At 45.5% G+C, this 25,897-nt stretch overlaps 1 protein-coding gene across 7 annotated transcripts in view; it reads right to left on the bottom strand.

The window, feature by feature from the left end:
* Positions 1-25,897, bottom strand: part of MASP1 (MBL associated serine protease 1) — a 61,271-nt gene that overhangs the window by 11,193 nt on the left and 24,181 nt on the right. For 3 of the 7 annotated variants that reach the window (XM_072752482.1, XM_072752485.1, XM_026007347.2), the window contains 8 exons: positions 24,131-24,308; positions 22,445-22,576; positions 21,507-21,703; positions 19,344-19,491; positions 17,885-18,003; positions 16,826-16,904; positions 10,491-10,628; positions 9,590-9,664 (listed from right to left, as the gene is read on the bottom strand). In XM_072752482.1, coding sequence (XP_072608583.1) covers positions 9,590-9,664; positions 10,491-10,628; positions 16,826-16,904; positions 17,885-18,003; positions 19,344-19,491; positions 21,507-21,703; positions 22,445-22,576; positions 24,131-24,308 — 1,066 coding nt within the window. Of the gene's footprint in view, positions 1-3,127; positions 3,954-4,606; positions 5,629-9,589; positions 9,665-10,490; positions 14,408-16,825; positions 16,905-17,884; positions 18,004-19,343; positions 19,492-21,506; positions 21,704-22,444; positions 22,577-24,130; positions 24,309-25,897 lie in introns of those variants that run through there. The other 4 variants (XM_072752481.1, XM_072752484.1, XR_012000428.1 and 1 more) reach the window with 3 other exon arrangements.

Raw genomic sequence — 25,897 nt, 5'->3', positions numbered from 1 at the left:
GATCCAGGTAGCCACCTGCTTTCTTTGTAGCTATCACCAAGCTGCTGGGTTGGGCAAGGATGCATCTTTAGCATCTCCTAGTGGCTTCATTCTACATGCCCTTGGCCACTGCCTGCTAGTGTCCTGTACCCATTCTCAGTAGAATCTCAGAGCCCACTGGATTGGAACTCCCTCAAGCATCATCTCTCCATCCCTCTGTAAACTTTTTTCTCTTCAGAATTAATTCTGGCCTCTGGATCTCCTCAGTTTCACACTCCTGGGGACCTGGCTTGGGGGATTCTCACCCCTCTGCAGTATCTTGAATCTCTCCTTTGCCTACACCTTTAAAACATAGCCGAATCTTCTTACCCTAAATACCATGCTTCCACTTTCCTGGCTTCTCATCCATTCTGTAGTCTCTCCCTCTCTTCCTTTCCATAGCCAAGCTTCTGGAAAGAGGAGTTGACACTCAATCTCCACATCCTTCCCTCTCCTTTGGAAGTGGATTTGGAAGAAGGAAGTGCCGGCTCTGGACACATTTGGAAATAAAGTAGCTATTTGGATATTTAATAGATCCACAATCATAGATAGAGGTAGAATGGCTCTGGGCCCATACATGGGACATCAACAGTGATAGTTACATGTGTAGGAAGATACTATTTGAAATTTTCTCTCATGTATTCTTCATCTCCAGGAATTCCCCCTTGCCCTCTGGCTCCCTATTATTAAAGCTGGAGTATCCATTGTTTTAGGTGAGGTTGGATGCAACTTTAAGTTTTGAAAGAGCAAAGCAGAAACCAAAGTTGGAAGTGCACATTTTTTTTTGAAGAGTCAGGGATTGTGGTAAAAGATTTGTATGTTTCAAGGAGCCAAAACCCAGAGAACTAAGCATATAATCACATGATTTTTATATTAAGTCATAGAGAAAGGAGGATGTAAGGATAGTTTCCTGCTTCAGGAGAGAGACAAAACCTAGGAGAAGTCTGGAGACAAAGTGGGGAAAGGAGAGAGGGAGGGAGAGAGGGAAGAGAGAGAAGAAAGTGGGAGAAGGAGTGAGAGGAGGAGAGGGAGGAGGGGAGAAGAAAGAAGAAGGGGGGAGGAGGAGGGGGAAGAAAGGGAAGAGAAGGGGAAGGGGGAAGAAGAGGAGGGAAGAAGAAAGAAGGAGGGGGAGGGAGAGGAGGAGGAGGAGAAGAGAGGGAGGGAGACCTGGAGACTTTAAACACAGCAGGCGGCCTGCTTCCTGGATCCTCTGAGTTGACAGTAGAGGCTGGATTCTTGTCCCTGGGGAATGTCCTGCCAGAGGACTATTCTTCAGAGTGTCCTGGCATTGGCACTCTTGACTACTTAAGCCCTCCTGATGCTCCCTCCTTGGCTTCTGAAGCACTTCTCTTCCTGTGTTTCTGACCTTTCTTTTTGGTCTCCTTCCTGGGGTTTCTCTTCTCTCCACGCCTTCCATGCTGGAATACCCTTGAGCAGTACTTGGCCCTCTCTTCTGCACACTTTTGGCAGATACTACCAGTCTCCTCCTGTGCCACCCTACCACCTCTAGTATACCCTGATTTCAAATCCATGTCTCTGAACTTCCCTGTCCTCTGAGCGATTCCTTTCTTGCTTATTCCTTCCTTACATCTCCCCCTGGATTGCTCATGACCTTCTCCCCTCTGACATTCCAGATGTCTGAGAATGCCCACGTAGATTGCATCCCTGTTGCCTCTGTTTCCTTCAACCTCCATATTCATTCAGCCCCTAAGCTGGTAAAAAATCACCAGGAGAAGCAGAGAGTAATATATTTCCTCCATCCCATGTCATAGGGTGCTTTCCATGTAGCCATGTAGCCTCATGATACCTCAGTGTCTCCATACATCTTTACACAAAATCCTAATATCTAGAAAGGAAAAATCTAAAACATAGTAGAACTCAAGACATAAGACAGGCTAATCCTCAAGACCAGCTACATATAAAACATCAAGCATAATTTGGGATTCTTTTAGTTTTCAATACTGCAAAAAACATGATGTTACAATGATAATACGAACCCCAAACAAAGGTAAACCACGAGCACATCCATGGAGAGGCCTCACTAACAGGTTAGCTGTGCACCACCAGCTCCCCTCGCCTCCCCACATCTGCACCCTTTCATATGATGTCTATACACCAAGCTCTGCTGAATGCACTACTTGGATGTTTTAAACTCCCCCTGTGCCCACTCCCCCTTAGCCCTAAGTCTGGTGGGTTCTCATCATCTCTCTCCAAAGTGCCTGCAGCAGCTTTCCCCCACTTCTCACATCCTGCTGCCCATCTTCAGGTCTGCCCATTCAGAATTCCCTGTAGATGAGACCCAGGAATCTGCATTTCTAATGAGCATTCCAGGGGATTGTGATATACTCCCAATTAGAGAATCGCTGGTTACAGGACAGAGCGTGAACATAGTATGGCCTTCAAGACTCTTTCCATTCGCCCCGATTCTCCACTGCTCCTGCTCCACTTATGCACGCTTCCCTGCTTGATCTTCATCCACCCTGGCTTCTCTCCTGTCTCCTGGTACATTCTCTGCAGCCTCTCTGCAAAGCTCTTGAGATCCCCTTCAGTCCTGTGCCTCTCTCTCACCTCTAAGACCCTGCGGTGCCACAACCTCTACTCCTCTTATGACACTTCACTGCTTTCTCCTGTGTCAGACCTAAATGCATGGGACCCTGCCTTGCATGCTTGTTTGGGCTCTTTGAAGTCAAGGACTTGGCTGAAATGGCAGGCACTTCAGTAAGGCACGTGTAGCCTGGGGGGACACATGTCCATAATAGACTCCATTCCTCATTACCCTTTCTTGGATGATGCCCAGATGACAAAATTTGTGACTTTTCTCTAATGGGAGAGATAGTAGCTTAACAAGGGGCCAGTTTCTCTTCAAAAAGTCAAAATGGGGATCCCTGGGTGGCTCAGCGGTTTGGCACCTGCCTTCGGCCCAGGGCATGGTCCTGGAGTCCTGGGATCGAGTCCCACATTGGGCTCCCTGCATGGAACCTGCTTCTCCTCTGTCTGTGTCTCTGCCTCTCTCTCTGTGTCTCTCATGAATGAATAAATAAAATCTGTTTTTTAAAAAAAGTCAAAATAAACAAACACCAACAACAATCAAACCCCAGAATGAAGGCTATTGACTATCCACAGAGAGTTTATTTCCACTTTAGATCCCTGACAAGAGAAACAGAGCATAGACGCGCCTTGCAGAGTAGTGAAGCTTATGATATAAAGTATGCAAAATATAGTATCCTCTACATGCACTGTTCATAGACAAAGGAGTGTGCTTTCATGAACCGAAAAGTGGACACCTTTCAATCATTCTCTTGGAATCCCTCTCAGGGGCTGCCTTTCTCTGATGGAGAGTCCCCAGAAGAGCAAGGTCTGGGGAGGAGGAACACAATCAGCCTGTGAGGGCTAGAGAGAGGCTGCTGGCAATCAGAAGACTGAATGCTAGAGATAGAAGGACCCTGAAGGAGATCTAATGTCTTCTTTTTAGAGATGGGGAAACAGGTCTACACAAAGGGAGTGTGATTTGTGAAAGGTTATACAGCCAGCTCGGGGCAGAGCTGAGGCGAGAACCCAGCACTCTGGGCTGTGTCTCTTTTTATTGCCTTTCATGGGCAAGTCTCTGTTTCCCTTGTCTCGCTTCTGGAAACATGAGGAGTGGGTCACTCTGAACATCCATGCCAGGTGGGTTCTCTGAAGAGCTCAGACTACAAGTATGCTGGGCAGTCTGGTGGGGTCAGGTTACTTCCAATGTCTTGAACCCACTCCTTCTTCCATTTTCCTGCCTAGAAACACAGTGGGGCATGGTGTGGGCCTTCTCTTTTTCCAAGGATCCAGTTGAGTCTCTGTGTCTGAGGCTGGGGTTCAGGTTGTCTTTTCAGATGATACACTTCAAAGTTGGAAGCTTGCTTCCTATTGTCTGGAGTGGCAGGTGTAGACACCCATGTTGTCAGCTGGTATTGGAGAGTGACATATGAGTCTAAATGATGTGTTCAGAATTGACAATAGGAATTTATCAGGGATGAGGAACCTCCCACTGATAGTCTCTTCCCCCTAGTCACCATAAACCTTCCCAGCCTTCTCTTTTTCCTTTAATAGAGATATTTCCTTTACTAGAGAACACAGGGATGAGGCTTGGACTACAAGAAGCTTTTGGGAGAGAAATCCAAGGGACAAAAGTATCCCAAGACATTCCACTAGGAAACTAGATCCCAGGCTTTGGGGGGTCTGATCCCTGTCTCCTAAAGCCTAAGCACTTTCCCCCAAGAAGGGACTAGACTTGTCTGTGCCAAGGGCCAATCTGGGAAAATATATGGACTCAGCTTTCAGCTCAACATAAGGAAAGATTGTCTAACAATCAGGTCCATGTACGGCACACTAACAGTGGGACGGAAAGGTTTGATAAGTGAGTAGGAGTGCATAAGGCCACCAAGGTCAAGCACTCCTGGAGAGGAGTTCTGGGATTGGCCAGAGGTCTAGCCCCCTCATTGTACTGCAGGGGAGAGTGAGGCCTATAGAGGGGAAGGGGCTTGCTCAGGGCCATGGACTTAGGCCTCTTGCGTGCAGCCTTTCCCTGTACCACACTGCTACCTCTCAGAGCCCTAGGGGCTGTCTAGTGAGGATGGGAACAGTGTGTTCCATTCCATTTGGTCTGGTAAGTAACATGGAGTGTGCCATCGGAAGTGTGTGTATAGCCTCACTCAGGCTAGGGGAGGGCAGGTAGGCCCTGAGGAAGTCAGTCGGCTCACCGTTCCACTTGGAGGTCCCCCAGACCTTGTGGGGAGCCCATCTGTTCCCACAGCCAGTCCACATAGTTGGAGACCTTCGTGTAGACCCCATAGACCTGCTTGCTGCCACATTCTTCAGGGCCCCCCCAGGACACCAGGCCTTGGGCCACCCAGCGCTGGCTCAAGTCATCCAGAATGACAAAGGCCCCGCCGCTATCTCCGAGGCACGTGTCCTTGCCGCCCTCGTAGTAGCCAGCACAGAACATGTTCTCTGTGACGCTGTAGTTCCCCGACCGGGACTCGTAACTGGTTTTACATTCAGCATATGGTACCACAGGTAACTTGACATACTGCAGGACATCTGACAAGGTCCGTGTGCCACTGCTGATGATCTCGTCCACTGTCACATTGGGATTGGAGATACCCCAGCCAGCTACCAAGCCCAGCATATGGGGCTCTGGGCCTTCAGGCTCAGGACTTGGCAGGCAAATGGGCATGACGTGGGGTCCGAGGGGCACAGGCTCCCGTAGCTGCACCAGAGCTATGTCATGGTTGTAGTTCTGGATATTGAAGTCGGGGTGGAGCACCACTTGTGCAGCTGAGCTGTTGACAGCCCCCGATTTGTCCCGCACATCATGCAGGCCCAGGTAGACGGTGACATGCTCCTTGGAGACCGGTGTCACTGTGTTGTCTCTTCGCTGGGAGCGCAGTACGTGGGCTGCTGTGAGGATCCAGGACTCAGAGAGCAGGGCCCCACTCCCAAACCACTTGTCATTTGGCACCCTCGAGGTGTCCTCCACCACTATCAGGGCCTGCCATGGAAAGAGGCCAGGCTCAGCATTCCGGCCCCCGATGATTCTCTTGACCAGGTTTGGCAGAGAGCGGGAGGGCTGACCGCACACTAAGGAGGAGGGAATGGGAAGAAGAGACAGAGACTGGTCAGATCAGCCACATGAAAATAGCCACTGAAAGAAATTCACATATCAGCCACTGTAGATTATGCCACCATGAAACCCTACCCTACATCACAATGCCATGGAAGCCCGGGAGACTTCCACACAGGTGTTACCTTTGACCTAAGTCTTTCTGGTTGGCTTATGTGTGGTCTGGCCCTTCTGTAGCCAGTGCCATCTATGGACCAGACCATTTCATGCATGGGCCGTCATCATCCTGCATCATTTCCAGTCAAGGTCACTTTGGCCTGGATGATCTCATATTCCAGAATTGGCTCATGCAGGGGATACTTAGAAAAACCATAGATCATGGGCTTTGGGAGATGGAAGGAAACTAAAAGACTATCTAACATGTCACAGCAAACACTGGACTTTGGGGGGGGCTGGAGATACCTGGGGCCTTGACCTGGCTTTTCTCTCCTAGGTCCCATATGACTCTGGGTAAGTAAATTTGGACTTAAATTTTTGATCTGCTAAATGAGACAGTTGGTCAGTATGATCTCTGTGGATCTCTCAAATTCCAAATTCCCTCAATTTTTATTTCATTTCCCCTGGCCACCTCCATTTTATGGTGAGTAAAACTTTCCATAGGTTAAATAATTAGCCCAAGGTCACGTGGCTATGAAGTTAACAGGGGCATTAGAAGAGGGCTTAACTAGATTCTAAGATCAATGTCTTATCCTGTATCTCACAGTTCCTCATTACATATACAAATCATGGTCATGGACTCTGTTACTTTTTCTTCTTTGGCCTAAAGGACTAATGCTGTGAGTGCATGCCCAGGCCATCCAGGGTTAGGAAAAGGTGGCATAATCTACAAGCAATGATGCAAAGGCCCAGCTCTGAGGCACCCATCATTGCACCCAGGAACCCTGTAGTACCTTCAGGGGAAGAAGAAAGGTCTGATCAAGCTTCATTCCACTGAGTTGCACCCCGAGCATGCACATGCATCACCAGCCTCCTGCAGCCAAATGCCTTTGGCCCATGAGCAGGGGGTCTTCAGTACCACTCCTCTGCTGGCTAAGAACAAGCTTACATGAGCCTTCCCAGCAAGGTTCTTAGGCCTAGGAGGTAAGCGTGGTGTGAGTGTGGGCTTCCTTTTGGTTGCAAGTGGCCAGGCTATAATCTTTGGTCCCGGACACTTTCAGTGATCCTTTAAAGACTAAGGAACATTTGACTTTTCTTGGCAACTTTGAGAGGTCAGGCTTTCAGCAACCTAATGCTTTTCAGATGCTCTTCTTCCTGATGCCAAAGGCTTCTTACATGATTCTTAAGCACTCTGTCATTCACACCAGGCCAGATGTGAGCTGGCCTTTGCTAACTTTTTGGGGCCTGGTCTTTCAGAGTTGAAGGCCAGACTCTCAGCTACAAGCCACAGACTATGGAGTGACATCTCAAAGTGATCTGTGACTGGCCCTGCACAATAGTTCATTTAGTGCTGAAAGGCCCTCATCTGGTTAAAGCCGGGCCTGTGGCTGAGTCCATGCTTACAACAAAGCCAGCGCTGAGAGGTGTTTTTCTCCACTGTCAGAGCTGGGGAAGCTTGGAGAACCACTAATTTACAGATGCAGAAATCGAGGTTCAGAGAAGGCAAGTGACATACTCAAAGACATTAGTGACAGAGCCAGAAGTAGAGCCCTTTTCTTCTAGCTCTTGCTGCATTTTCTCCACTAAAGTCTGTTTTTCTTCTTGATATGCTTTTGTCCTTTCAAGAGGTTGAATGATGCAACAGGCCTTGAGAGAGCTCATCGAAATGAGGCCATTCTTTTTGGCTGCTACCATTCTCCATCCAGTCTTTCCTGGAACAAAGGAATCTTCTTGAAAGAAGCCAGATTTGGCCTCTTGAGCACTGGAGGCACTAAGAAGGGCCCTTAAAACAAAATGTGATATTCTAGAATTCTGGGTCCATGAGGATGGCATGAAACATAATCAGAGTCCGGAATGGCTTAGCATTGCTTGTGTTGATTAAAAAAAAAAAAAAAAAAAAAAAAAAAAAGTCTTGGCTTCAGCTTCTAGCTCTGCCCCTAACTCTGTAGATAATCTTTGACAAATCATTACACCTCACTGAGCTTCTGTTTTTCTCACATGTAAAATGAAGGGCAAATATGGTTAATAAGGTTCCTTGGAAGGTGTATATTATGATGCTAGATAAAATGGCTTTCTCCATTCCAGCTTGCTTCTGTGTTCAATTTTGGTGTTTTAGGAGGAAAGAACTTAGAAATCTCTGGCATGGTCCAATGGTAAACCACAGTTCTTTCCAATACCAGGTATTAAAAGAATTTCATGACTCCCTGTATCTAAGATGCTTTGTATAAATATAGAGGGTAATGACCACTATGGGTCATAGAACGTTATGGATCACCTGGTCCTGCTCTGTCACTTCTGAGGCATGGGATCCTAGCCTCAGAGAGGTGAGATTACTGGCTAAAGATCACAGTAAGAAAAGGGACTAGGACCCAAGTCCCTGACTCCCAGCTCAATACCTCTTCCCCTTCCAGAGGTTGTAGCATGGCTGCCTAGGATGGAATCCACCTGAAATGCTGTTTCCTTTGGCCCACATGGTACCTAACTCTTCTTGTCTTAACTCCCTAAGTGGGAGTTAGGTTTTTCAGTTCACCGCATTCCATCTTCTCTGAGGGTTCACCAACTATGCCCTAGGGTGTGCTCTGGGCTAAGCCTAAATGAGATGATGGGGATCAGCAGAGTTTGAGTGGGCTGACCTTTCTTCTGCTCCACCTCCTTCAAGTTCTTTATTAGGCTTCATAAAGCCCTCCCAAGTGAAGTCTTCCTAACCAGTCCTCACCCCTCCATTCCCAGATTATCACACACAGTAAATGTCTCCTTCTCTAGGATCTCATAGCAACTGTGATGGCCAACATGGAATGCTAACATTTTCTTTGGTTCTTAAGGATAATGGTAGACAACGCCATAGTCTTTCCATTTTGACATCTAAATCTAACATCTAGAAGCTTACTGAGGGGATATTGAGGGTTACTAAAATGCACCATTCAGATAATACACTATCTTAGTTTACCCAACACTCTAATTCAGTAAAATACAAATGCCACCCAACATAGAACTACACTGCAGAGCTCCTGCTGTTCGGCTGAATGTGCAGACAGGACCTACATCGCTCCTCAGCGCTGTCCTAAATGGTTATATCTTTCAATGAATTCTGTTTGATTAATTAAATCAATTCCACTATTCTTGCTTTTATTAAAAGTGTAAATTATTATGCCATGACTCTTAAATTTTTTGGTGTGGATTATTTGTTTCATCCTACAGTGTGCATTTGAGGCTATAATTTTCTAGTTAAGTTGATTTGAATATAAGTGTGTACTATGATTGCAATACAAATCACCCATGCTTTGAATGCTAAAGCAAATATCCACAAAATGTCTCCCAAATCTCTACTCACAGTGACACTTTCTATTCACAGAATTCTTTTTTCATTTTAAAGTAGGGTCAGTAGGTGAACCATGGGGTTGTAGCAGTAAGACTTGAACACGTTGCTCTTTGGAAGAACTGCTTACTCTGTCCTATAGTTATTTGTTGCCTTAAGTTGCTCATCTCCCCTACAGCACAGTGAGTGTTTGAGGATGAGGTGCCCACTTTCCTGATTTCCCTGCTGCACAGCAGGTGTACACACAAACTGTTGGAGGGAAAGCCTGGTGGGAAGGGAGCAGAACTGCAGAGACAGGAGACAGGAAGGCTTTTGATGTGATAGCACAGGCTGAGTGTAGAGGCTGGTTGGTTTGCAAAGGCTAGAGGCTGGGCTTCTCTATTTTTGGCTCTTTGAGGTATCTCTTAACAAAGAATCAAAGCATCATGCTCCCCATCCCCACCCCATCAACAGCCAGAGAACCTTGGGTGGGAGACCAGGAGGCAGAGGACTGGAGGGTCAGGTACCTGGCAGGCAGGTGGGCTGGCTTCTCCCCAGTACTTCATTCATCCAGACTCCTTGGGCAGAACAGGTATATATGCCTGGGAGAGTGAAAAAAGGTGGGAGAAGAGGGAGAAAAGTGTTGATTTGTAGCACATGGAATATAGATCTGGGTTCTTAATTCTTCTATGGACTGCTGCAAGCCTTCCACATCGTCTCTCTGATGCCTTTAAGCCAGTTCTCCCTGCAACCTGAAGGATCTTTCCAAAATGGGAATCTATGCTTCCCTTCTGCTCAGAATCATCAGTGGCTCCCCATTGCCCTCAAAAACAAACAGCATGCTCTTCAGCATGGTGCCTGCGGGTCTGCATAATTGGACTCCTGCCTGCCTGGGGGCTGCTTCCTCCCCTGGGCCGGCCCAGCCCCTGGCAGGCACTTCCTCCCCCTCAGGCACCAGACTCCCACAGTTCTCTGTGGCACACTTACCTTCCTTCCTTTCCCCACTTCATAAACTCTTTAATAAACCATGCTTATGTCCACCATCTCATCTGAGTCTCATATTAGCCCTGTGAATTATACTGCTGTTGCCCTTGTGAAAAGCAAGGACTTAGAAACTTAGAGGAATTGGAAGAATTTTCTTAGGAGCAGTCTGTGGCAGACGCAGAACTGATGGGCTTTACCATCTCCCTGAGGGCTCCTTCTCTGCAAGGGGCTCTGGGTGTACATGTGAAGGTGCTGGGATGCCATGCGGCTTAATCCCTGGGATGGCAGCCTGAGGCAGGGAGAGGTGAGGTATGGCCCCAAATGTTTCTCCTCCCAGTTTCTCTCAAACTTCAGCCAGTGGCCTGACTGCTGCAGTCCCCAGTCCCACCCTGAGACCCAAATGGTGTGAGGTGGGAGAGGGCTGGTTTAGCATGGAGGGCTCACCTGTGATATTGTGGAGCATCTTATAGTAGGGCTGCTGGCAGGAGTATTGGATCTCAGATTTATATGTGGTAAGGTTGTTCCTGGTGGAGAAGGTGATCAGCCCATGTTTCAGCTCTGCTGGGGCTCCACAGTCCGCAACTGAGAGAAGAGAGTTAACACCTCTCAATTAACCTTTGCTCTTCTTCTTGGGGCCATGTGGTAGGTCTGTCTCATACAGATGTGCAGGTTGTGCACTGTGCACAACTGCAGAGAGCAATGCTATAGTTCATGAGAGTAGTACCCTAGAGATTGTGTAGGGCCTGTGTAGCCATGGGTGGTACTGCTTTGGGGGTCTCTTCCATCTACCATGGCACTACCATGTGGCCAACTCACTGGACCTGGTGTCGATTCCAGGGCAGGGGCAGGGCTACTGAGATTGAAGCAGACCCTGGTCTTTTCCCCACGTAGCCCTCTTCTTGACTTCCAGTTCTATTGTGCAACCCTCTTAGTCTCTCCTGCCTAAGCATGAAGTCTCTAGCTCAGCAAAAAAACTCTGGCTGACACAAACTGAAGAATCTTCAGTCCTTCCTGACTCGATCACATGCTGAATAAGAGCAGTTAATGTGCTCACATTAGTGCTTCACATAAAAAAACCCAAAAGCAAACAAATAGAAAGCAGCTCCTGCATGAGTACACGACCCCATCCTGCTGTCTCTCTCTGTAAGCATCTTGCTTGGTCACAGAAGGTGGGAGGTGGGGTCTGGGGTAGACTAAGTTTTAATCATTCATCTGCTTATGTTCTCCAATTGTTGGGGCCTGGATGTTGGGCTTGGCTATAGGAAGGCTGCTCCTCAGAGGTGATCTCAGGGCCGTTGCCAGCACAGAGTTCAGCATGAGTCTGTCAGAAGCCAAGTCTCAGGCTGAGGACCCAATTTGTTTGGGTCTCTTCAGGCGCTTCCTTTGGGGGGTGGTGCTCATTTCTAAGGAAATCTTTATCTTAGGTCTAACAGCCTATGCCAGAGTTGAAGAATCATACAAAAATCATAGAACTTTGTGGCTGACAAGGAACCTGAAGGCAGACAATCCAGAGTATCTACTTTACAAACTGAGCCCACAGAGGAGACCTGACTGGCCTAAGGTCACACAGCGAGTTATAATCAGAAAAGTAGACCCGACTTTAAACTCAGTGTTCTTTTAAGAAAACCATCTGACAGTTCTTACGGATCTGCTTTCTAATTAAAATGGTTTAAAATCAATATTAACCAGGTAATGATGGACATTAGCTATTAATCTTCTGATAATTTCAGAGGACAACATTCCAAAACCAAGAATTTCCAGTTTCCCCTCACCTTGGGAAACAGAGAGAGGGCAATTTACCCCTGAGATGCTACCCTGAACTTGTAGCTTTTGAGTTTAGAACTCTAAATTCATCATTTTGATTGAATAAAGAGTTATCTAATATAAAGCATGGATGACACCAAGGCCCTCCATTGTGGAGGAGAGGGATGAAGGCTGAGGGTAAAAGCAGGTGCCTTCTAGCCACAAGGAAGGCAAAAACCAAGAGGACTGGATAATGTTTTGTCTTGTCCTCTAATCCCCTTAGCGAAATTGTTCCCATTCGTTTTGATGACCCAAAAGTAGAAACATGCTTCCACTCTGTGAGTGAGGGTCAGCACTAGGATCACAAGAGGCAATAATATCTATTATTTAAAGTTACAAAATAGTTTTAAATGTATTTTCCTGCTGAGTCTCAAAGCAGAATTTTCTTCCTTTTCCCAGAAATGCCATTGACTGATGCCTGAATCTTGACTTTGGTCTAGCAGTTCATTTTGCCTAAAGTAGTCTCTGGACCTAATACCTAGTTCCAAGGGGAGGAATTGCAGGGTTGGCCTTGGACATGGCTAGATGGTCAGGCTTTTGAAAGCCTGTTACTTGGCCAGCAATAGTAGGGAGCTATTTCCTGAGTACAGGGCCTGCTTTCATATCACTCCAGAGAAGTAGCTTTGCTGGCCCTACAGCCAAATAGAGGTGATAAGTAGTATAAAATAGAGGGTTGCTTCAGCTTGGGTGTGGTAAGTGGGGTGGAATGCTTCTACTCCCAAGTCTACAGTGGCAGATGAAGGGCCATGTGTCTCTGGGACCTGGAGATGACTTCCTTTTCTGAGGAGCCTGGAGCCCTGTTAGTCACAATCAAAGCTGCTACACCCAGAACCTGCTTCCTCAGCTGGTCTAGCTTCTTCGCTTTAGGAAGGGTCCCATCCTTTCTCTAATGCTCTCTCTGGCTACTTACACACCCTGGAACCAAAACGCCCTTCCTTTTTCCATTCCATTGGCCTCACTTTCTCATCATCCTCTGGGATGGGATGCACCACCCACCCTCTGTCTCTGCTGTCACCTCTGGCTGCCGTTTATTTTCCTTCAGATAGGTCTTTCTTCACCTGCTGACCTGAGTGTGCTTTGCCACAATCTGGGGCTTCCTGGAGAACTATGCACCACGGACTCCCCCTGGCACTCAGGCCTCAGGGGTGGCTCCTACCCCAGCATCCCTTTATCTCTGCCCTCCATGCACCTATGCTCCAGCATCACAGACGCTGCTCCCTTGCCAGCTTTCCCCACACAGGAACCACTGTGGTCTATGCTCTGGCCACCCTCGAGGCCTTGATCAAATACTGCTTCTTCCTGAAAGTCTTTTCTCAGTATTCTAATTGGACAGGGCACCTCTTCCTTTCTCCTTACAGAGGCCTCTATTCATCTCTCTGATGCATTTGTCTTCTGTTGCCCCGTATTGCCATTATTGGGGTCCATATCGAATCTTCTGCCTAAATTAGGATTCCTTTCATCTCACTGAGTACAATATCTGCTACACTTTGTGGGCTCAGGCATATTGATTGAACCGGTGCTCATCTTTACTGCCCACCTCATCTATGCTCTCAGAGGCACCCCTGCCCTAGGCTGGCACCACAATCTATGCACCTGCCACTGTCCACCCTTGCAGGAATCTGCCTCATTAAAGCCCATTTAATCACCACATGGACTGAGTAGTCACAGTGTAAAGCAGGGATTCTCTGATACATCGATTCTGGTTTTGTTCAAGCTGAAGCAGAGGTTCCTGTTGCCACTACAGAGCCCTTTATCGCATTACCCACTGATGTCCCATGGCACCAAAGCAGAGGACTGCTGCTTTCAAGTGTGATATCTATCTTTCGAAATCTTTAATCAGGGAATTTTCAGAAATGCAAAATTTATAAGTCCCAGCCCAGAGGAAAGAACCTCTGATAGTGGATTTTCAGCCCCGAGTTAGGTATAGGTGGAATAGAAACTTTTGTGGTTGAGGATATGCCTATATTTCCTAAAACCCCATGCTCTCGGAGTTATTGTTAGTTTCACCTACTCATGGTTGTTAGAAAGTAACACAGATAAAAATATTACAGTCATAAAGTCACAGGCCTTCTGGCCCATTTTATCTTGAAGTGTGGAGTGGATTAGGAACCAGAGGCCACTTTGACCTTGTCAGCCTGGGGCCATGTGGTTTTATATGACATCTTGGGTCTCTAGGACCAAAGTGATTTTTTTCTTCGAGAAGAGTATACCAGTCTACTTGAAGTTGCAAAAAAAAAAAAAAAAAAAGAATGCCTCTTGTCTTTACATTATTTTCCAGAGTACTGTTTGAATGATGGATGAGCCCTCCAGTGGAGAAATGTTCTCCTTTATGCAGCAGTTTCAACTGCTCGACACTGTGTTGCTTTGTTCAGCATCCACACTAATCCGCAAAGAAATTGGAAATGGAGCGTTGGCGGGGTGGGGAGGGGTGCAGTAGCTCTGGGGCCCCAGGGTCTTGTGAGTGGTCCATTCCTGGACGTCTGCACTTTTGTGGGGTCCCGTCATTCATTCTGTCTCTTGCTCTGACCCGGGTTCGTTCTCCTCATCCATTTCAGTTTCTGCCACCAGGGTGAAGATCAAAGAAGGGTCAGGAGGTGCAGAGAAAGGAAGCAGAGAGAGGAAGGGAGAGAGAAAAAGGAGAGAAAGAGAAAAATTAGCAAGCAAAGCAGAAACAGTTTATGCAGGAAATACAGAAATCGCTCCACCAGATTGATTAAGAATGCAGTTTAGGTACAGCTGGTGTGGATGACAGTTGGGGATGGTGGAATTTGTACCATTCTGAGAATCTGCACAGTCATAAATCCTGGCTCATGAGGATTACAGCACTCTGCCCCTGGAGCAAGCTTTGTATTCATCTGGTCCAAACCTTCGTTTGACATACAGCATTCAGGGTGGAGCAGTGCTTGTCTCGGGTCACCATGGCAAGGTGGAGGCGGTATAAAAATGCGTAATTTCCCCTTCCTATTCCAATACAAGTTTCTTCACTACACATGTACACTTCCTGTCTGTTCCTCACCTCTTTTCTCACAATCCCTAGGGACTTGAATTCCTCAGTCTCGCTCATCTTTGCACATCCTTAGGACCCAGCACATGCCTGGGGCAGAGAGATGCTTAGTTAAAAACCTGCTCAGTGAATGAGCAGAGACACCAGGAATGTCTGAATGAGGATCCTAATAATTCAAATCTGGGCTATCCTGGGAGAACCAGGTCATATTCAGGAGGGAGACAAAACAAAACAGAACAAAAAAAAAATCCTCTTTTCTTTAGTACAAAATGGCAGGCGTTCTTTTGTATACTAACGAAAGTCACATAAAATGCTACCATCAAATACAGCTGTGCGTGACACTTATCAGCGCTTCTGTTACAATAAAAAGTGTGCATGCTTTATTAGGGAAAATATTACCATTAAAATTTTCTACCTTCCAAAAGCATGAATGAGAGAAACGAAACCTCTGCCTAGTGAGGAGGTTTGGTGTAGGTGGGGGTGGGGGGGGGGGGAGGGAAGAAATAAGCTTTTATTAGACTCTCACTTATTCCTGGTGGCCCACAGGTATAATTCAGTTAATTGATCCTTAGAAGAATCAGGAATGCAGGAAGCTGAGGACAAAAATCTGAGTAAATTGCTTACGGACATTTGACTGGATGAGTCTGGATTTGATCTAGAACCTCCTGCTATTAAAAATGTCCTGTCCTCTCTACACCAAATTCTCTTTTCCTTCCTCCTTCAGAATGTCCCCTTGCTTTGTCCCACACAGTGCTTCCCACAGAACTCAGTCACAGCACTACTGAGTCGGAGAAGGTGGTGGCCGCGTTTACTGACACTTGAATTCCTCAATTTCTCAACCTGTGTTTTCTATCTAAACTCCCTATAGGCATCCAGTCAATGTTTGTTGAAACCAGTACTTGCCCCCTCTCTTCCCACAATGGGTTCTGACTCCAGCCACATCATTATATTAAAAAAGAAAAATTAAGAAGCAAGAATATTCTCCAAAATTCTGGGATTTGCCATAAGAGAGTTCACCTTGATAGTGTTCTCCTGGGACTGAAGGAGTGGATCTGCCTGCCTAAAGAATCTGAACCATTTAGAAGAAGGGATGAGGACACCACTTCACAGTTTATATGCAGTCATGAAATGAGGATGGGCGGGATCAACCCTAGTGCTTGACTTCTTACCTCTCCATCCTAAAGCCAACCCTTCCCTTGCTCCTTCTCTTCCTTCTCTTATCATCATCATCACACTTTCCTTCCTCACTGCTACCATAATAAGTTTCCTAAAAATGCGGTCTTTACAAGTCTTGGCCTAGAACTACCTGGATAGGGGGACAGGGTGGTGACTGGTAGTCTATATTTTTACAGTGTTCACTAAGTGATTTATATGGATTACATTATTTGGAAAACACCCCAATATATTCTAGAGTATTAAAGCTAGTTCAACTTTTTATTTTAAATTTAAGGTGAAGGATCTTATCCATGGTCGCAGGGTGGATTAGGAGCAGAGCCAATGTAAGAACTCTGCGCTGACCTCACAGCCTTTCCTGACAGGTCCTAAATCATGAGCTGTTCCAGAAACCCTAGTGGGTATGGCTGATGGCCACATAGAGACTGGCAAGGTCATTGAGCTCTGGGCACTGGTGCTGAAATAGTTTCCTGAATTAGCAATTGCCAGAGCTAGTTTCAAACCTGGGGACAAACTCCTCCTTTAGCAAATTTGGCAACCTGTCTATAGGCAGAGGTAAAATTAGTATTTAGGAAGTAAACTGGAACCGACAAGAAGTTTCTCTTGGAATTCTAATGTCTTAATGCCAAAAGAAAAATTAATAGCCTTTTGGTCCAGCCCTCCTGTGCTTGCTGCATTCCTGCCCCCACCCCTCTTTGAGCCCATCTGTCAGGTTTTCACCCTTGTATGGTCTCTGGTTGGAACCAACCAGTGCTGGGGAGCTCACTATCCTTGTCACAGACCAATATGGCTTTCTTACTTTTACAAGTGGGAATCCTGTTACTCCATGTCCCATCCTTCAGACACTCGATCTGGAATGTATCCATCTCCACATTATCCTAGGAAGAAACATGAAGAAGATGCAGCAAGAAGGAGGAGGGGTAGGGTCGGTGGTTGTTTCCCAGTACAATCAGCTCAAATTCCAAACCCGGTTGTCCTTGACTGAGATTTTCCAACCATGGGCCTCCAAGGGCAAGCTTGATGATAAGGAAAAGAGAGATGCTGAATTCATAGTCCCTATTCCTACTCTGGAGAGGGGCAAGGACTATGTGGAAGAAAGAGCTTGGACAACGTCTGGGAGGGGAAACCTGTACCCCTGACTCCCTTTCCAGAGCAGTGGCTCTCAAACATAAGTAAGCACTAGTATCCTTGAGGATTTGCACAGACCGCTGGGGCCTCACCCTCAGAGCTTCTGATTCAGTGGGTCTGGCCTGGAGAGCAGTTTGAATTTCTAATAAGTGATGTGATGCTCTGGAGACCCCACGTGAAAACCCATTCCTTAAGAGTGTTCCTCCAGCTTGGCTCACATCAGACTCAACTGGGTAACATAACAGAAAAACCAATCACCCATCCTGCCCCAGAGATTCTGTTTTAATTCATCTTAGGTGAGGCCTGGGAAGTAATTTTGTATCTTTAAAAAACTATCCAGGTGATTCCTAGGAGAGTGAGCAGCGTCTGTCTGCCACCTCTAAAATCTCTGCTTCCTGTCCCAGTTTCCCCCAGTAAGCCTGATCGATGAACTGTATTAAGGTTGTGTGTCCTGATAGTAGGGTTGAATGAATCTTAATTTGTGTTTGAAATTCAAATCAGCCTGAGCTCTGAAAGAAGACTTCTGTGCCATTTCCAGAAGTGAAAATCTGGGATGCATGCTTCGGATTTTCAGAGGACTGGAATTTTTGAAGCATGTTGGAGATTTATGGGAAAGTTAGCAAATACTGTGGTGGGATCATGCAAGCTCTGGAAGCACATCTGCCTTGGGGGGGCACTGGACCATTTCTCTGACCTGGTGGCTCTTCTTCCCCCCAACAGGACCCTGTACCTTCAGAACTTTGTAGCCTGTGTCACAGCTGATGAGCACCTGGTCTTTGAAGGAATACGTGGCTTGCAGGGGCTCGATTTTCCCGTGGACAGGAAGCTCTGGATCTGGACACTCATTCCCTGGTGGGAGCAATGAAAGATTGGTGGGTGAGAAAACAAGGAAAAGTCTGCAGTAGGCAGCCAGCCCCCATGGTGCAAGCAATGGTGCAGGAGAGACCCACAAAATGAGTTGTTGGGGGCCTCGTACCTACTAGGCCCTGATAACTTATTCTGGAACCTTGAGCAGGTCACTTTTCAACTTAGACCTCTAGTTCCTCAACTGTAAAATGAGGTGGTCGGCCAAATGATTTCATCACGACTCAGGGTTTAATATCCACGGCAGGATATTAAATGCCATTGAGTGTAACCCTTATCTGGGGCTGCGTTTACAACATGTTCAATAGTAGTCATCAGACATCTATTTGCATTCCTACAGTGACAGAGAGCTTAATACCTCTCAAACCTATACCTTTCCTACTGGACTTCTTTGATCAAAGGAACAGTGTTTTCCTATTCAACCATAATCTATGTCCTTGTAATTTGCTCTCACAGGGCAGAGGTTGTCCTCTTGGGCAGCTCAGGATGACTCTAATCGCTCTTTCTCCCCAAGACCATTCTTCAAAGTGTTAGAGAGAGAGAGAGACTGTGACCATATGCCTCTGAGCGCTCCCTTCCAAAGGCCACATTGGACAGGATTCCAGGTGTGAGTCTATCCCTGACATTTTTTCCTGGACAAACTCTCTTTTAATATCCTCTTTACATCCTTCTCCAGAACTGGACACCAATGTGATAATGCAGGCAAGGCCAGGATATCAGATCTATAAGCTGGATTACCCACACCCAGCACCCTCTTCTTTCTTGGCTAACTATAGACCCCTGAGGCAATGGCTCTATCCGGGTTTGGGCCAGGACTGGCTGCCTTGGAGTACTGGGAAATGAGACCTGTGGGCGCTGCCAGTCTGGGGCTACAGGAGGCAAACTGCCACGACAAAACATTTTAAGCTATGGGCCCAAACTCAAATTCCTGCCCAAAACTTGGAAAGGGCTGAGTGGGAGGTTTCTCTCCAGGCCCAATGAATCAGTGTAAAAGAGGTGAGTTTAGGAAATAAGCAGTTTTCTTTATTTATTTGTTTTTGGTTTTTAAATCTCTTTATGTGATTCTGAAGTACAGCAAGTTTGAAAACTATGTCTAGTCTAAATCCACCATTTTTGCTGCCCTTGCTCCCATTTTACGGATGGGAAACTCAGGGGAAGAGAAGGTTCTTGGTCCCACACTCTTCTGTAGCAGAGCTGGGTGTCCTGCCAAATCCCCAGAGGAGTCTCAGGCCTGCACTGCTCATCCCTGAGCCACCCCTCATCCATCAGCTCATGAGGGCTGAGCATGGTGACCAAGCATGATCCATGGAGGGAGAGGCTGTTACCTGTTGCCCTGTATGAGAGCCTCCAGCCCCGGTTCTCCCCTGAGTTGTCGCTGCGGAATAGAATCTGGACGCTGTGGCTCTCGGTGTTGATGGGTTCTGGGGCTTTCTCTCCACAGAAGGGCCCCAAAACTTTTGGGCCAGCTTTAATCTGTGATTGGCAAGATAGAGAAAAAAGGTCACATCTGAGTAGTGGTGGCAGCCACTGGGACCACCTCTATGGTGCATCCTGGTTTTCTGGAGGCCTCCATGTGAACCCGTAGTATTCACTCATGTTTTAGTGGGCATTGCCATTCACCAAACAGTTCCATTTCCACTCTCCCATTTACAGATTACTACGGCCTTGGAAATGGATGAAGCTGGCTAATGACCCTCTGCTCAAAATGAACATATGGCTCAGAAAGGGACAGAGCTCTGTCCAGGTGCATGGGATAGAGAAGGCCTCTGCTCTCAAAGAACCTACAGTCTAGTCGAGGATGGCTGGGATGGGGTAGCAGATGGGACTAATAATAAATATTAAGCAAAACAAATAAATAAATATTAAGCAAAAAATTACATGCTGTGGCAAGAATTATAAAAAATAATCAAGGTGATATACACACATCATATAAATATATGTTATATATTTATAATTATGTAGTAAAAGCTATGTAACCTAACTCATTACTCATATAATAAGTAAAACTTTATTTTTTATTTTTATTTATTTATATATTTTTAATTTTTGTTGTTTATTTAAATTCCATTTAGTTAACATATAGTATAATACTTGTTATATCTTAGTAATTCATCACTTACATATAACACCCAGTGCTCGTCATAGCAAGTGCCCTCCTTAAAACCTATCACCCATTTAGCACATTCCACTGCCCACTGCCCCTCCAGCAGCCCTCAGTTTGTTTTCTCTGGTTAAGAGTCTCTTATGGTTTGTTTCCCTATTTTTTTTCTCCCCTATGTTTGTCAGTTTTATTTCCTAAATTCCACATGAGTGAAATCATATGGTTAAAATGCTATTTTTAAAAAATTTAAAGTTCTTTTTCAAAGAAATGAAAAAATTTTTTAAGATCCATTTTTTCTATTTACCTACATAATTAACATTTTTGGTGCTCATCCTTTTTTCCTACAGATCAGAGTTTCTATCCAGTGTCAACTCTTTAATAGTGCAATCAAAAAACTTTATTTTTTAATAGATAAAACTTTAAATAGGTGGTCGGGAGGGCTTCTTTGAGGAGGTGACATTGGATTTGAGACATGTAGGATGAGTAGAAACTTGTTATTTAAGGAAGAGGGGAAAATATTTCCCAAGCGGAGAAAGTAGCATATGTAAAGGTCAAGGTCAAAGGTGGCAAAGGGGTCAGCAAGTATTAAGAACAGGAAGGAAGCCAGAGGGGCTGAAACAGAGGGAATACCATAGCTTGAGGTAGGAAAGGCGGGCAAGTGCCATATTGTGTTGAGGAATTTATGTTGATTTCCAAGAGCAATCCTGATTTAATCTGGCTTTTATAAAGATTAGCCTTGATACCATGGTGAGCAGACTACTAGGGCAAGGATGGATAGAAGCTTTGCATCGGACCAGGAGATAATGGGCATTGGCCTGGGATGGAATCAGTGAGATGGAGAGAAGGAAGTAGGTACTATTAGCTGATCTAGATTTCCTGACTCCCAGACTCAGTTCCTTTCTGTGTCTCTAACTCTTTTTTCTTCCAGCTCCAAGGACCAGGACTCCTGAACCCTCATGTGGTGACTTCTACAATCCTGGATGATAGCTCCGTCTTGTCACCCTTATTGTGGATGGGGGGGAAGTGAAGCCTCGTGAGATTAAGTGTCTGGAGAAGGCTCACAGCGTAGCTCCTGGGATACTTTGTGTGATCAGCAGAATTTTAAGATGGTCCCTATGACCTTCACCTCTGGTGTTACTTCATGATGATATCATGTAACATGGCAAAAGGGATTTTACAGGTGGCTGAGGAGCTAGTGTTCAATCAGGGAAGGTCCCTAGGCTGGATCTGATTAAGCTGGTAGATGCTATTTTAAGTAATTACCTTTTGGGAAGCAAGAGGCTTGGTCCCCTATCCCGGGAGAAGGCAAAGGGCCAAGAATATCAATTTTCCCAATTCAGCCAAGATTTCCCAGTATCCCCAAGGCCAACATCCATTGTAGGCTTACCTTGATGTAGTCATAGGGGCAGGGCACCTCAGGATGATCCTCAATGTCGAAAATGTCCTCAAACTGCAGGCTGACCATGAAACCTTCCTCTAGCTCTATCGTGTAGAAGCATTCTGAGCTCTTAGGATAAGGGTTGGGGAAGTCAGGGCTGGTGATCATGCCTGTCCTCTGGGTATAGACGTTGTCACTGCACTCCACTGTGGAACACATACCAGAGCAAAGTGACACACCACAACCATAGCTAGGGCAACCCGTTTCTTATCTGTTACTGTACAATTTTCTCACTAGTCCTGAGCAGCAAGCAGGGAAGACATCACTATCCCCATTTTATTGATGGGTAGAAGCCCTCATGGAAAATGGCCAAAGCCTTCCATTTCTCCATTTCTCCATCCCTGCTCCACCTGGAGATGACATCAGGGTGGGCATATGGATGAGACATGAAACAAAGATAGAAGGAATAGGGCATTTTCTTGCTGTCTCTCTTTGCCTCTCTCTTCCCTCATCTTTCCTTTGGACTGAGGTTCTCTTGATCACAGAGGAACTTGGGAGGCCATAGGAGTGAAAAGAAAAAGAAACTTCTGGGTGAGGCCAAGCTTATGGCTCAGAGCGATGGGACTGGTAAACCCGTGTTTTCCCATAACTTGGCCAGCCCGGGTACCTACAGTAACCAGGAGAGCAGAAGTTGCTGCTATCCAGGAAGAAAGATGGCCTAGAGCCTAGGGATTCTGAAATGTGATCCTTTGAAAACCTGAACCTGGACTTCCTGGCTGCTAGGCATTTCAGCATCTTCATCCATGTGGTATCTGAGGCAGAGCTCTCTGGCTTCATTTTCAGTTATTCCTATTCCATATATACCCCTCCTCTGAGCCTCCCCTAATCTTATTGGGAAACTCAGCACAAAATGGTGATATATATACAGTGTCATCTCTGGGCCCCACCTCGGCAAGTCCTGTTGTCTGTGTGGAGGAGGTAGCCAAAGCGGCAGGAGCAGTAGTAGCCGCCAATGTAGTTATGGCAGTAGTGGTCACAGGACAGCTCCTCATCCTCTCGTTCAGTGCACTCGTCCACATCTGCAGGGCAATCAATCCACCCGTGATGATCAAGACAACAGCCATCATTTACAGAGCATGTAGTATGGGCCACTCCCTGTGTTAGCCTCACACAAAGCCCAGAAGTAGCCATTACTTCCATTTACAAATGAGGAGACTGGAAATCAGAGCAGCGAGGCAACTTCCCAAGTTGACAGAAAGCCAGGTTCAAGGCCAGGCAAGCTGACCCCCGGTGGTGCTAGTGCCCTCTAACAGTTGTGACAATAGCAAGCAGGACTCTTACCATCCCCATTCCACAGATGATGAAACAGAGACTTGGGGCCTTTAAAGAACTTACTCCAACTCACAGAGATGGTATGTGGTGGAGTCAGCATTCACACCCAGGTAGGCTGGCTCCAGAACCCACTCTTTACTTCTAGTCCATGCTGCCCCTTTCTTTCTATGTCCCACTTCCTTGGGCAGTGGCAATGTAAACATTAAAAAAACTATGATCTCAACCCAATTTTAAGATTTCATGGTACCTTTTCCCCCAGCAAATACAGGAATGGCCAAAAAGCACATAAAAAAGATGCATGACATCACTAGTCACCAGTGAAATATAAATTAAAACCATATGAGGTACCACTACATACCCCACCAGAATTCTAAATTTAAAAAAACTTAAAAATTGACATCAAACTGTCATATGTTGGTGAAAGAATATAAAATGGTGCAAAAAAACTTTGTAAAAGGTCTAGCAATTTCTTATAAAACCAAATATACACCTGTCTTATGATCCAGTGATTCTGTTCTTAGATATTCACCCAATAGAAGTGAAAATATATTTTCACAAAAAGTCTTCTACAAGAAAGTTCATAGAAACTTTATTAATGGGAGCCAAAAAAAAAATGGATAGAGTGCAGGTGTCCATCAATGGAAGAATGGATAAACAGACTGTAGTATAGTCATTCAATGGAAAATTACTCTGCCAGGAAAGGAGCAAATTTCCAATGCATTGCAACATGACTGAACCTCAAAAACTTTACACTAAGTAAAAGAATCCTAACTTCCAAAATATATTCTGTGTATGTTCATCTACATGAAATTTAAGAAGACGCAAAACTAATCTATGGTGGAAAAAAATTGGAACGATTGTTGCCTCTAAGGGAGATAAGAGCAGACTGTGATTGGGAAGGAGCATAAGGGAACTTTCTGGGTTTAACAGTAAAGTTCAATATCTTGTTAGGGGTTTGGGTCACATGCAAATATAAATTTTTCAAAAGTCAACAAGTGTGCCTAAGTTTTGTACATTTCATTGAATGTAAATTTTACATTAAAATAAAAAAATTGTGGATAGATATTGAACTTCAGCAAAATGATATGCATGCTGAAATATTTAGGAAAAAGTGTACTGTCATCTGCAATGCACCTTGAAATGCATCAAAAAAGGATGGACTGATGGATAGATGGAGGATAGACAGATGGGTAGATATGTGATAGAGCAAATGCAGTGGGGCAGTAAGAGAGCATAAGGTACTTTCAGTCTTTTGAGAGAAAAGGAGATCTCGGGATGAGCCACCCTCTTCTCCAACATACCCACAGCCATGTAGTGGGCATCAAAGCCCGTGAATCGCTCCTCATTGGAGAAATCTGACCGGAAAGTGATGGACATGAAAGAGCCGGGGGAGAACACGACTTCCTGGCCGGGGGTCTGCTCTGTGTCTGTAGTCTCCCTGCCACAGAAGGTTGCCAGCACCTGCTCTTCAGTTTCTACCTTTGGGATCAAAGAGAGAGGGAACAAGATGAGTCGCTTCCCAAATTAGCTTCCCTGATGGTCTCCAGGAGAAAAGAGGGAGAGTCTGCTTATGAGTAGATCAGGGATAGAGATAGGGAATTCGGGATTCTGGGCCTTGAGGAAAGATACCGTACAGGTTAAGTCTCTGGGGCTGTTCAGTCACCGTTTCATTCACTTGTTTAGGCCCATCAGGAGTAGCTTGGCATTTATCATTCCTATTACTGGCTTATTTGTTGAAAATAACTCAATATTAGAATTCAGAAAGAGATCACCTCACTGATAGATTCCACATGCAACAGAAACTGACCACATTTCCAAAGAAGAGAGATAAACTTCAGGTCATTCATTGAGCATTCAGTGTGTGCTGCCCGTGAGCAGAGCATGGGAGCTGTGCATGGGGAGGCAGGGTTCAGAGGGACGCAAACACAGACAGGGCTATTATGCAGTGTGACAAGTGCTTTAATGGGAACACAAGTGCTGGGACTGCACTCCGAAGGAGATGAAAGATCCCATCAGAATGGAAACTGCAGGAGAGCGAGACTTTGTTTTCTTTACAGATGTGTTTTCAGTGAGCGGAGCAGGATCTGGCGCATAGCAGTTACCCAACAAATGTTTGTTGTCAAGAACTAAAATGCAAGGCTTGTTCTGAGAACAATGAGAAGCCAGGGAGTCTGTGGGGATTATAGCAGGAGAGGTTGAAGAATAGGTTGAAATGACATTATACTGTCTTTGAAAGCTATCATAACACCACGCGACTCTTAATTCTGTGAGTAAAGATACTGACAACTTTTGAACAGGGAAATTGTGTATTTAGAACTATATTTAATAAATAGTTTTAATAATTCAGAAATGACTGGGTTCATCCCTGAAACAATTGTGTTTGTGTTAAGACTCAGAGGCAAAAATGACCTATTTGCTAAATGAATTCCCTACTTTGGAAAAGCTAGAGGCCCTGTGTAAATTCAGAGACCCAAGTAGAGATCCTAAACTGGCTGCCTAAAGCTGATTTTGTGTGAATTTGGTTTGGGAAACAGTGTGATAGCTGGCTGATCTATTTATTTGACTATGAACACTTGGCCTACCTACTGCTCTTCCCATTTACACTAACTGGGTTCTTTTAAGGTTGTATTTGTGTTTGCAAGCTCTAGATTGACATTTTAGCCAAGATGCATGAGAAAATCTTTTAGCAAGAATGATTCTGCTGCCTTTCAAAGTCATTAAAGGAAAAGTTCTCAAAGCCTCTGCCTATCTCTAGTAGCTTCTAATGCATTCATTGTTTTGTTCATTAGCTTAGTATGTCAGAAGTATCTTGACATTTGACACTTCTGTTTTGAAACTAATGATTTATTTATTTAAGATAAGTGGGAGTTTTAAAGAAAAACAATTTGCCCTGGCAACAAAACACAAGGACAATTAATCACTAACTTTGGGAATTGAAGTGTAAACAGAAGATGAGATCATGGCTTTGCTGTTTATTCCTCTTCTCTGCAGATACTAGCCAAACTCACACCAGCCTTTTTAAAGTAGAATGTACCTATCTGCACACAGTCACTTCCTTGACCACCACG

The sequence above is a fragment of the Vulpes vulpes genome, chromosome 3 (assembly GCF_048418805.1).
Source record: "Vulpes vulpes isolate BD-2025 chromosome 3, VulVul3, whole genome shotgun sequence".
NCBI classification, from domain to species: Eukaryota; Metazoa; Chordata; class Mammalia; order Carnivora; family Canidae; genus Vulpes; species Vulpes vulpes.
The sequence above is the reverse complement of the archived record's forward strand: the minus strand, read 5'-3'. Positions and strand labels throughout refer to the sequence as shown.